Genomic DNA, 12,860 nt, shown 5'->3' with positions numbered 1-12,860 from the left:
TGGTCAAATATTATTTCATTTATTTTTTCTTCCAGGTAGCTCGTACATGTTCCTTAGTTGGCGCTATAATAAAACTCTTCGTTTTTGAACAGCAGTCTCTTTCCAGAGTATCAATAACAACAGACTTTCAATCTGTAATTCAACCCCTATCCATTGTGATTAATTTCATCAAATATTTTTTTTGTCGAGTATGATTTCCATAAATCATACTCGACCTCATGTGCCGCCCTTTCTCCGGTAACAGAATATTTTTAACTGAGAGTCTCAACGAATCAATTACCTTTGTTTGATGCGAGACTGCCCGACATGAGCGTCACTGACCCGCCTTCTGCCAAATCGCGTGCGCATATTATACCCAGCACTCTTTTCTGATTGACACTTGCCTCTTCCAATGCTTAGGCTCGACACAGCCTGCGGTTTGGGTTCCTGTCCATGTTGAGTTCGGTCTTGTTTTGTGTCGAATGGGTTTCCGGGATTCTGTTTTTATTTTTAATTAAAACGGATTTTACATTAAATTCCCAAACCGAAGGAGTAATTTAACAGAAACCTAACGCTCGGGAAAACCCAGTCGAGACCGAGGAGTGTCGTCGCTGTGTTTCTTTGTGAAGCCAGGCGAGAGGGTTTCTCATTAAGGGGAGTCGTGGCTATTACCGGGGGACCGCGATCAGGCTGGCTTTCATCGTCAATAATATTATTACAATAACCCAAAGGTCATTCTCGTAGTCCTGCCGAGAAACAAACCGGTCCGTTTTCATTTTCTTTGCGTCGACAGGAAGCTATCTCGACCGCGCTTGTTTTGTTTTCGTGTCCCGATTCACAGAAAGGGGGGCTCACACAGACTCGGTGATACTGTGTGGCTCAGGGCTCGGGCGGGTTTTGACCGTTTTCTTTGAGGTTCCTTGGATACGTTTAGCTACTGCAGTCCTACCACCATGTCTCTCCACGGCAAGCGAAAGGAGATCTATAAATACGAGGCTCCTTGGACGGTGTACGCAATGAACTGGAGCGTACGGCCGGATAAACGTTTTCGACTAGCCCTGGGAAGCTTCGTGGAGGAATATAACAACAAGGTGGGTGGATCGCATCCAGCTTCATATAGAAACACACATCATACCACTGTACCATACCCGAGCTACTGCCTGAGATGAGGCATCCTGCTGCTTCATATAGAAACACACATCATACCACTGTACCATACCCGAGCTACTGCCTGAGATGAGGCATCCTGCTGCTTCATATAGAAAAGCACATTGGTAGTTGTATTTATTCATTTACTTATTTGCATGACAAAAATGCAAAGTAATATTGTGCAACGGAAATCAAAGCAAATAAATTTCTGATCTAAGTGCAGCATAGATTAAAGTGTGGCTGGGATCTACGTTTGCAAAATGAGCATGTCAATATTCTGAACAATGAAAAGGAATCACTGGCACCCGCATACCCTCATATTAATAAAGTGTGCTACTGGGTATCGAGAAACACAGTGAAAGATATATACAGATGTGACTTGTTACTTGCACCAAGAATAGTACATATTACAGTCAGAAATACACAAAGGAAATGCATGTAAACGGCACCGAATGTAACTATATATATATTTGGCAGCAGTGTGGAGTAGTGGTTAGGGCTCTGGACTCTTGACCAGAGGGTTGTGGGTTCAATCCCCAGTGGGGGACACTGCTGCTGTACCCTTGAGCAAGGTACTTTATCTAGATTGCTCCAGTAAAAACCCAACTGTATAAATGGGTAATTGTATGTAGAAATAATGTGATAGCTTGTAACAATTGTAAGTCGCCCTGGATAAGGGCATCTGCTAAGAAATAAAATAAATAATATACATACACTACCGGTCAAAAGTTTTAGAACACCTCAATTTTTCCAGTTTTTATTGAAATTTACGCAGTTTAGTGTCTCAGTGTACTCTGAAATTAAAGCATAGAACAAATAAACAATTGGAGATAAAAAAAGAAATCATGGAATCGTTTTGTTTAACAAAATTTAATCTAAATTTTTGACTAAAAGTAGCCACCTTTTGCAGATATAACAGCCGAACACACTTGTGGCATTCTTTCTACAATGGAAATCAAATATTGTTCGGAAAGTTCTTCCCAACACTGTTGCAGAAGTTCCCACAAATGTGTTGCACTTGTAGGTTGCTTTGCTTTCACCCTTCTGTCCAGTTCATCCCAAACCAGCTCGATGGGGTTTAAGTCTGGAGACTGTGCTGGCCATTCCATGATTTGAAGCCTACTGTTTTGTTCTTTTCTTCTAAGGTAGTTCTGACATAGCCTGGAGGTATGTTTTGGGTCAGTATCTTGCTGTAGGATGAACCCCTGACCAACTAGGCGTATACCAGAGGGTAATGCATGGCGCTGCAAAATGCTGTGGTAGCAGTTTTGGTTCAGGGTGCCACTCACTCTGTGCAAGTCGCCGACTCTGGATCCAGCAAAAGAGCCCCAGACCATCACGCTTCCTCCTCCATGTTTGACAGTTGGTGTCACACACCGAGGAACCATTCTTTCGCCTACTCGAAGGCGTACAAAAACCCTGCGTGATGAACCGAAGATTTCAAATTTTGATTCATCGGTCCATAAGACCTTCTTCCAGTCTTCAGTAGTCCACTGGCGGTGCTTCATGGCCCAGGCAAGCCTCTTTTTCTTATTTTGCCATCTTAGCAATGGCTTTCTTACTGCCACTCGACCTGTCAAACCTGCAGCTCGAAGTCTTCTCTTCACAGTTGAAACTGAGACTTGCTTACTTCGGCCAGTGTTAAGCTGTGCTTGAAGCTGTTGTCCTGTGAGCCGCCTATCACGCAAGCTGTTGACTCTCAGAAACTTGTCTTCTGATTCTGTTGTGGCTTTGGGTCTGCCAGACCTCTTCCTGTCAGAGTTTCCTCCAGTTTCCAAGTGCCTTTTGATGGTGTAGGAAACTGTACTCTCTGACACCTTGGCTTTCTTTGCAATTTCTCTAAAGGAAAGACCTACACTTCTAAGGGTTATAATGGTCTGTCTGTCTTCCCTTGTTAATTGCCTTTTTCTCTCCATTATGAGAGCAATATACTACTTCCTGCAGTACAATACTGTCCAAATAATGCTTAAGAGGGTGTAGTAACACAGTCTGTTCCAACACTGCTTTTATACAGACAGAGGGTTTGTAAGTAATCAACAAAAGTTGGGACACCTGTAGGAATTGTTAGCATCAACTTTCAAGGGTTAATTTACTTCCATTGCTGCAGAACAGCTGTAAGTTGTTAACCCATTACTTGTTCCCTGAAAAAGGCCTTTTTGTATAACTCTGAAATGTACATTATTTTTCAGTTTTTGGTAACCTAAACTTTTTTTTTAACCTCTGGCAGTTTACCGCTTATCTTTGTACCATTTCAGGTTATTCACTGGACTTGAACTGCTTAAATTTCAATAAAAACTGGAAAAATGGGGGTGTTCTAAAACTTTTGACCGGTAGTGTGTATATATATACAGTACTGTGCAAAAGTTTTAGGCAGGTGTGAAAAAATGCTGTAAAGTAAGAATGCTTTCAAAAATAGACATGTTAATAGTTTATATTTATCAATTAACAAAATGCAAAGTGAGTGAACAGAAGAAAAATCTACATCAAATCAATATTTGGTGTGACCACCCTTTGCCTTCAAAACAGCATCAATTCTTCTAGGTACACTTGCACACAGTTTTTGAAGGAACTCGGCAGGTAGGTTTGCCCAAACATCTTGGAGAACTAACCACAGTTCTTCTGTGGATTTAGGCAGCCTCAGTTGCTTCTTTCTCTTCATTTAATCCCAGACAGACTCGATGATGTTGAGATCAGGGCTCTGTGGGGGCCGTACCATCACTTCCAGGACTCCTTGTTCTTCTTTACGCTGAAGATAGTTCTTAATGACTTTCGCTGTATGTTTGGGGTCGTTGTCATGCTGCAGAATAAATTTGGGGCCAATCAGATGCCTCCCTGATGGTATTGCATGATGGATAAGTATCTGCCTGTACTTCTCAGCATTGAGGAGACCATTAATTCTGACCAAATCCCCAACTCCATTTGCAGAAATGCAGCCCCAAACTTGCAAGGAACCTCCACCATGCTTCACTGTTGCCTGCAGACACTCATTCGTGTACCGCTTTCTAGCCCTTCGGCGAACAAACTGCCTTCTGCTACAGCCAGATATTTCAAATTTTGACTCATCAGTCCAGAGCACCTGCTGCCATTTTTCTGCACCCCAGTTCCTGTGTTTTCGTGCATAGTTGAGTCGCTTGGCCTTGTTTCCACGTCGGAGGTATGGCTTTTTGGCCGCAAGTCTTCCATGAAGGCCACTTCTGACCAGACTTCTCCGGACAGTAGATGGGTGTACCAGGGTCCCACTGTTTTCTGCCAATTCTGAGCTGATGGCACTGCTGGACATCTTCCGATTGCGAAGGGAAGTAAGCATGATGTGTCTTTCATCTGCTGCAGTAAGTTTCCTTGGCCGACCACTGCGTCTACGGTCCTCAACGTTGCCCGTTTCTTTGTGCTTCTTCAAAAGAGCTTGGACAGCACATCTGGAAACCCCTGTCTGCCTTGAAATTTCTGCCTGGGAGAGACCTTGCTGATGCAGTATAAATACCTTGTGTCTTGTTGCTGTGCTCAGTCTTGCCATGGTGTATGACTTTTGACAGTAAACTGTCTTCAGCAACCTCACCTTGTTAGCTGAGTTTGGCTGTTCCTCACCCAGTTTTATTCCTCCTACACAGCTGTTTCTGTTTCAGTTAATGATTGTGTTTCAACCTACATATTGAATTGATGATCATTACGCACCTGTTTGGTATAATTGTTTAATCATACACCTGACTATATGCCTACAAAATCCCTGACTTTGTGCAAGTGTACCTAGAAGAATTGATGCTGTTTTGAAGGCAAAGGGTGGTCACACCAAATATGGATTTGATTTAGATTTTTCTTCTGTTCACTCACTTTGCATTTAGTTAATTGATAAATATAATCTATTAACATGTCTATTTTTGAAAGCATTCTTACTTTACAGCATTTTTTCACACCTGCCTAAAACTTTTGCACAGTACTGATATACAGTGCCTTGCGAAAGTATTCGGCCCCCTTGAACTTTGCGACCTTTTGCCACATTTCAGGCTTCAAACATAAAGATATGAAACTGTAATTTTTTGTGAAGAATCAACAACAAGTGGGACACAATCATGAAGTGGAACGAAATTTATTGGATATTTCAAACTTTTTTAACAAATAAAAAACTGAAAAATTGGGCGTGCAAAATTATTCAGCCCCCTTAAGTTAATACTTTGTAGCGCCACCTTTTGCTGCGATTACAGCTGTAAGTCGCTTGGGGTATGTCTCTATCAGTTTTGCACATCGAGAGACTGAAATTTTTGCCCATTCCTCCTTGCAAAACAGCTCGAGCTCAGTGAGGTTGGATGGAGAGCATTTGTGAACAGCAGTTTTCAGTTCTTTCCACAGATTCTCGATTGGATTCAGGTCTGGACTTTGACTTGGCCATTCTAACACCTGGATATGTTTATTTGTGAACCATTCCATTGTAGATTTTGCTTTATGCTTTGGATCATTGTCTTGTTGGAAGACAAATCTCCGTCCCAGTCTCAGGTCTTTTGCAGACTCCATCAGGTTTTCTTCCAGAATGGTCCTGTATTTGGCTCCATCCATCTTCCCATCAATTTTAACCATCTTCCCTGTCCCTGCTGAAGAAAAGCAGGCCCAAACCATGATGCTGCCACCACCATGTTTGACAGTGGGGATGGTGTGTTCAGGGTGATGAGCTGTGTTGCTTTTACGCCAAACATAACGTTTTGCATTGTTGCCAAAAAGTTCGATTTTGGTTTCATCTGACCAGAGCACCTTCTTCCACATGTTTGGTGTGTCTTCCAGGTGGCTTGTGGCAAACTGTAAATGACACTTTTTATGGATATCTTTAAGAAATGGCTTTCTTCTTGCCACTCTTCCATAAAGGCCAGATTTGTGCAGTATACGACTGATTGTTGTCCTATGGACAGAGTCTCCCACCTCAGCTGTAGATCTCTGCAGTTCATCCAGAGTGATCATGGGCCTCTTGGCTGCATCTCTGATCAGTCTTCTCCTTGTATGAGCTGAAAGTTTAGAGGGACGGCCAGGTCTTGGTAGATTTGCAGTGGTCTGATACTCCTTCCATTTCAATATTATCGCTTGCACAGTGCTCCTTGGGATGTTTAAAGCTTGGGAAATCTTTTTGTATCCAAATCCGGCTTTAAACTTCTCCACAACAGTATCTCGGACCTGCCTGGTGTGTTCCTTGTTCTTCATGATGCTCTCTGCGCTTTAAACGGACCTCTGAGACTATCACAGTGCAGGTGCATTTATACGGAGACTTGATTACACAATGGTGGATTCTATTTATCATCATTAGTCATTTAGGTCAACATTGGATCATTCAGAGATCCTCACTGAACTTCTGGAGAGAGTTTGCTGCACTGAAAGTAAAGGGGCTGAATAATTTTGCACGCCCAATTTTTCAGTTTTTTATTTGTTAAAAAAGTTTGAAATATCCAATAAATTTCGTTCCACTTCATGATTGTGTCCCACTTGTTGTTGATTCTTCACAAAAAATTACAGTTTCATATCTTTATGTTTGAAGCCTGAAATGTGGCAAAAGGTCGCAAAGTTCAAGGGGGCCGAATACTTTCGCAAGGCACTGTATATACAGCGCTGGAAAAAATTAAGAGACCACTGCAAAATTATCAGTTTCTCTGGTTTTACTATTTATAGGTATGTGTTTGGGTAAAATGAACATTTTTGTTTTATTCTATAAACTATTGACAACATTTCTCCCAAATTCCAAATAAAAATATTGTCATTTAGAGCATTTATTTGCAGAAAATTACAACTGGTCAAAATAACAAAAAAGATGCAGTGTTGTCAGACCTCGAATAATGCAAAGAAAATAAGTTCATATTCATTTTTAAACAACACAATACTAATGTTTTAACTTAGGAAGAGTTCAGAAATCAATATTTGGTGGAATAACCCTGATTTTCAAGCACAGCTTTCATGCGTCTTGGCATGCTCTCCACCAGTCTTTCACATTGATGTTGGGTGACTTTATGCCACTCCTGGCGCAAAAATTCAAGCAGCTCGGCTTTGTTTGATGGCTTGTGACCATCCATCTTCCTCTTGATCACATTCCAGAGGTTTTCAATGGGGCTCAGGTCTGGAGATTGGGCTGGCCATGACAGGGTCTTGATCTGGTGGTCCTCCATCCACACCTTGATTGACCTGGCTGTGTGGCATGGAGCATTGTCCTGCAGGAAAAACCAATCCTCAGAGTTGGGGAACATTGTCAGAGCAGAAGGAAGCAAGTTTTCTTCCAGGACAACCTTGTACTTGGCTTGATTCATGCCAAAGCTGCCCGATTCTAGCCTTGCTGAAGCACCCCCAGATCATCACCGATCCTCCACCACATTTCACAGTGGGTGCGAGACACTGTGGCTTGTAGGCCTCTCCAGGTCTCCATCTAACCATTAGACGACCAGGTGTTGGGCAAAGCTGAAAATTGGACTCATCTTGGGGTGCTTCAGCAAGGCTGGAATCGGGCAGATTTGTCTTTGTGAAGGACGCATGAATCAAGCCAAGTACAAGGTTGTCCTGGAAGAAAACTTGCTTCCTTCTGCTCTGACAATGTTCCCCAACTCTGAGGATTGGTTTTTCCAGCAGGACAATGCTCCATGCCACACAGCCAGGTCAATCAAGGTGTGGATGGAGGACCACCAGATCAAGACCCTGTCATGGTCAGCCCAATCTCCAGACCTGAGCCCCATTGAAAACCTCTGGAATGTGATCAAGAGGAAGATGGATGGTCACAAGCCATCAAACAAAGCCGAGCTGCTTGAATTTTTGCGCCAGGAGTGGCATAAAGTCACCCAACATCAATGTGAAAGACTGGTGGAGAGCATGCCAAGACGCATGAAAGCTGTGCTTGAAAATCAGGGTTATTCCACCAAATATTGATTTCTGAACTCTTCCTAAGTTAAAACATTAGTATTGTGTTGTTTAAAAATGAATATGAACTTATGTTCTTTGCATTATTCGAGGTCTGACAAAACTGCATCTTTTTTGTTATTTTGACCAGTTGTCATTTTCTGCAAATAAATGCTCTAAATGACAATATTTTTATTTGGAATTTGGGAGAAATGTTGTCAATAGTTTATAGAATAAAACAAAAATGTTCATTTTACCCAAACACATACCTATAAATAGTAAAACCAGAGAAACTGATAATTTTGCAGTGGTCTCTTAATTTTTTCCAGAGCTGTATATAGATATATAACTGCACAAGTATAGATAGATAGATAGATAGATAACTGCACAACTATACATAACTGCACAACTTTGGACAGTTTCTGCACTGAGTGTTTTAACAGCCGTTTGGAATATTATATTTCCTTTCCATGGAGGTGACTGGCTTTAATGATCTGGATACAGACTGTTGCATCCAGCCCAGCTGTTCCTCTTTTAACTGTGCATTCTTACCGACGTGCCGAGGCTGTAAACTGACGATGAAAAGTTATACAGCAGCACATCATCGTCACGGAAACAGTCAGTGTGGAAGTTAACTGTCATTGATTGGTACTCGGTTGTAAAGGTGAGGGGAGGACAGCTGTTCTTGTTTTGAAAACAACACATTTATGAATATATGTATTGAATACCTGACGATAAATACTTAAATGCAATTGCAACTAGGAGTTTCTGCACACCCCTATACCCACAGGACTCAAAAGTAGTAATTTGTCAAAACCTTTCCATTAGTACAATATTTCATACTGTTCTCAATATGGAACCAAGCTATAATTGAGATTAGGTCCATCTAAGGTTAAAGCAGCTTGCTTTTAGATAGTGAACAGTATAAAATAGAGGGGTGGAAATCAAGTCAAAATGACAGATTTGGTAAAAAAGAAAAATATATATGTTTTATTCATGTGGGTGTCAGAAAATGTATTATGTCTGTTTATCATAAAACAAAAGTTTGATGTGTGTACCAATACAAAAACATATGTGTCTCCTGTTTTTTTGTTTTGTTTTGTTTTTTTAACCAATTTTTTTAAAAATTATTTCTTTTTGTCTATAAAAACACTCCATGGTAGAATATGTGTGGCTCAGTGTTGCAGAAGGGTTTGGAACTACTGCTTCCATTGAGATGGTTCTGTTCCACTGGCTCTGACCGGCTTGTATTGATTGCTGTTCCACTGGCTCTGACCGGCTTGTATTGATTGCTGTTCCACTGGCTCTCTGACCGGCTTGTATTGATTGCTGTTCCACTGGCTCTGACCGGCTTGTATTGATTGCTGTTCCACTGGCTCTCTGATCGGCTTGTATTGATTGCTGTTCCACTGGCGCTCTGACCGGCTTGTATTGATTGCTGTTCCACTGGCTCTCTGATCGGCTTGTATTGATTACTGTTCCACTGACTCTCTGATCGGCTTGTATTTGTTTTTCTCTACTTTCAGGTGCAGCTGGTCGGTCTGGAGGAGGAGAGCTCCGAGTTTGTCTGCAGGAACACCTTTGACCACCCCTACCCCACCACCAAACTCATGTGGATTCCTGACACCAAGGGGGTCTATCCAGACCTGCTGGCCACCAGTGGAGACTACCTCCGCATCTGGAGGGTGAGTACAGAAGCACTGAGGGGTGTGAGGGGTTGGCAGAGTGGATAAAGCACACACTCACTGTCTGTCCGTTACTGAATCTGAAAATTCCTTCCCTGTGTCAGTAGGCTGGACTGTGAGCTGCTGGTAGTCATGATGGCCTTCTCATAAGCATGCTAGTCTGTAATCACTGCAATGAAGAAGGTGAAAACATTTGTCTACAGAAACACATTTCTCATAATTCACATGATTTAGCCAGCAGCTAAATACGGCTCATTGCTGTTCATTTGATTACTGTCTTTACAGCTTTTCTTCTTTAAGTTTCCCCAACATTGCTTGTTCTCTGGTCCCTCAATGACTTCTTTCCCCACCCCCCAGGTGAGTGACACAGACACCCGCCTGGAGTGCCTGTTAAACAACAACAAGAACTCTGATTTCTGCGCCCCACTCACCTCCTTTGACTGGAATGAGGTGGACCCCAACCTACTGGGTAAGCAGACAGCCTGCTCCTGCTTTCCTTCATGAAAAAAAATATTCAGATTGATGAGCCTTTGGCTCTTGCATGATCCTTTACCCATTCCTATCCCCCTGATGCTGTCGTGCAGGTTGGTAATAAGTGGAACTGTGACAGAAACCTTTCATGGAAAGGGAGTGAACAAATCTTAACCTTTTGAAAATGTTTTTGATTTGCTGTATTTGTGCATCTTCTGCTGTGGAACTCACTACAAAATATCAGTGGCAGAAGTTCAGAAATTTGTAGTTTGGCAAATCTTATTCTGAACATTGACAAAACTGTCTGCAACAAGTGTATGTATTGCCTCAGTTCAAGTTATCTATGTATTCCATTTCCCTGCTTTTCTTTTCCCTTGCTGCAGGCACTTCCAGCATAGACACAACCTGCACTATCTGGGGCCTGGAGACTGGGCAGGTGCTGGGGAGAGTCAATCTGGTATCGGGGCACGTCAAGACACAGCTGATCGCTCATGACAAGGAGGTAGGGCTCACGCTGCCCAGCACACTTCTCCTCACCTTGGCCTTTAAACCATTGGCTCTATAGAGCAATTCACAGCACTGTCGCTGGAGTGCATGGATGTGGCTCAGACAATTAACCATAAAAGACAAACACTGTTTATGTAGTTCATTGTATTCCCATTCCAATAGTCTTAAAGCACCCGCAGTGTGTGTTCCTGCAGTATTGGTGTATATGGCCCCTGTAGCATTGGCCAGCATTCAGCGTCTCTCGGTTCCATATGTTACATGATGGTTATGCTCACATATGTTCCATGAGTAGACCTCAAATCTTCTCCTCCTCCTCCTCCTCCTCCCCCTGTACTCGCACTCCCCACTTTCTCCCCAGGTGTATGACATTGCGTTCAGCCGGGCGGGTGGCGGGCGGGACATGTTTGCCTCAGTGGGGGCTGATGGCTCAGTGAGGATGTTTGACCTGCGGCACCTGGAGCACAGTACCATTATCTATGAGGACCCCCAGCACCACCCCCTGCTGCGGCTCTGCTGGAACAAGCAGGACCCCAACTACCTGGCCACAATGGCCATGGATGGCATGGAGGTGACTGGCTTTAATGATCTGGATACAGACTGTTGCATCCAGCCCAGCTGAAGCTGCAGTGTTCCAATTTTAACTATGCAGTGTTTATTGTATTCTTTCATAGTTTAGCCATGGATACTTTAGAAAGTGGAACTATATAGAAATAAGCGTATACCTATTATAAAATGTCTAGAAATTGCCTTTCATACTATTATAGGTAAAGAAGCTAAACAAATGAAAAAGGCACCCCCAACACCCCACAAAACCAGTTATAGCTGTACCGTGTTTAACTTCTCTGGTAGCAACCTACACAATTTATATAGTTTAAAAGAAATAAGGAATGTAACCTGTAACTAAATGGGATGAATGCTGCAGGTTTGTGGATTGCTTCCCTACTGTAGTTGTTGCTGCTGGAGATTTTGCCTCTGCGCTGGGTGTGACGGGTCCTGTTTGTGTTGCAGGTGGTGATACTGGACGTACGAGTCCCCTGCACACCTGTCGCCAGGTTAAACAATCACCGAGCATGTGTCAACGGCATCGCCTGGGCTCCTCACTCCTCCTGTCACATCTGTACTGCAGGTAACACAAAGATGTCCTTCACAACATCTGTGAGTCTGCTGGGAGCTCAATAACATCTTAACTGTGTTGATCTTTGAGTTAGGCTGAATTCAATAGGTGGGCAATGCTGGCACAATAATAGTAGTATAATAAGTTATTGAAGTACCTCAGTAATGAAAGAGTATGTGTTATACTGAGACTGTATGAGTTTAATATTGGAAGAAAATGCATTTTGAGGTCAGTTAGACAGAGTGATAGAAGAGCTCAAAAGAAGCTCCCAGAACACGGTTGTTGAGTGTTTTCCCTCTTTGCAGCGGATGACCACCAAGCCCTGATCTGGGATATCCAGCAGATGCCCCGTGCCATCGAGGACCCAATCCTGGCATACACAGCAGAGGGGGAGATCAACAACGTGCAGTGGGCCTCCACACAGCCAGACTGGATATCAATCTGCTACAACAACTGCCTGGAGATCCTCCGCGTCTGATGCCAGTGACTGGCACCAGGGAGGAGGGAGAGGGGGATGAGGGAGAGGGGAGGAAGGTGGGAGAGGGGGGTTGAGGGAGAGGGGAGGAAGGTGGGAGAGGGGGGTTGAGGGGGGTTGAGGGAGAGGGGAGGAAGGTGGGAGGTGGGGTTGATGAAGAGGAGGTGTTTAAAGGTCAGAATCCCCTTTGCTGCTTCTCACTAGGGCTCTTGTACTCTACTCTTCTCTTTCATAATTGGTAAATAAAAAGAAAAATCTTAAAGCCCTCTGTGTCGGTAGAATAAAGAGCCTTTTACATCTATTTTTTTTTTTTTTTTGGGTGGGGGGGTCTATTAAGCAAAAAGGAGTGTTAAGTCCAGTCATACTAGAGAATATGAGTGAAGGTGTATGGTTATGAAGATCAAGGAGACAGTCAATTTATATATATATACCTTCAGCAAGGCATATGACCCTTTTTAAGTAGTGCTGAAGCACTGTATATGCATTTTAAATCATGTTTCTCTGCATATATTAAAGGCAAAACTACTCGTTTTCTCTAAACTCCATGGTAAGCAGTTGAGGGGATTCTGTTCTTTTGATGATCCCTGCATAGCCTTACTGCTGATACAGGAACAATGCAGCTGTTGTG

At 42.9% G+C, this 12,860-nt stretch overlaps 1 protein-coding gene across 1 annotated transcript; it reads left to right on the top strand.

Annotated features, from left to right (window-relative positions):
- Window positions 1–363: 363 nt before the first annotated feature.
- LOC117435051 (DDB1- and CUL4-associated factor 7) lies at window positions 364–12,281 on the top strand. Its single transcript, XM_034057940.3, has 7 exons — window positions 364–1,070; window positions 9,507–9,665; window positions 10,023–10,134; window positions 10,520–10,638; window positions 11,002–11,211; window positions 11,652–11,769; window positions 12,063–12,281. The coding sequence occupies exons 1-7, from the start codon at window positions 933–935 to the stop codon at window positions 12,233–12,235; spliced, it is 1,029 nt and encodes a 342-aa protein (XP_033913831.1). The 5' UTR covers window positions 364–932; the 3' UTR covers window positions 12,236–12,281.
- Window positions 12,282–12,860: the final 579 nt, after the last annotated feature.

Source organism: Acipenser ruthenus, chromosome 28 (genome assembly GCF_902713425.1).
Source record: "Acipenser ruthenus chromosome 28, fAciRut3.2 maternal haplotype, whole genome shotgun sequence".
Lineage (NCBI taxonomy): Eukaryota > Metazoa > Chordata > Actinopteri > Acipenseriformes > Acipenseridae > Acipenser > Acipenser ruthenus.
The sequence above is the reverse complement of the archived record's forward strand: the minus strand, read 5'-3'. Positions and strand labels throughout refer to the sequence as shown.

Bases quoted from the DNA above. Each gene is read 5' to 3' on its own strand.
- LOC117435051 (XM_034057940.3), top strand. From the start codon at position 933: ATGTCTCTCCACGGCAAGCGAAAGGAGATCTATAAATACGAGGCTCCT. The intron at 11,212-11,651 runs GTGACTGGCTTT...TTTGTGTTGCAG, and splicing joins TGGCCATGGATGGCATGGAG to GTGGTGATACTGGACGTACG. The intron at 11,770-12,062 runs GTAACACAAAGA...CCCTCTTTGCAG, and splicing joins CTGTCACATCTGTACTGCAG to CGGATGACCACCAAGCCCTG.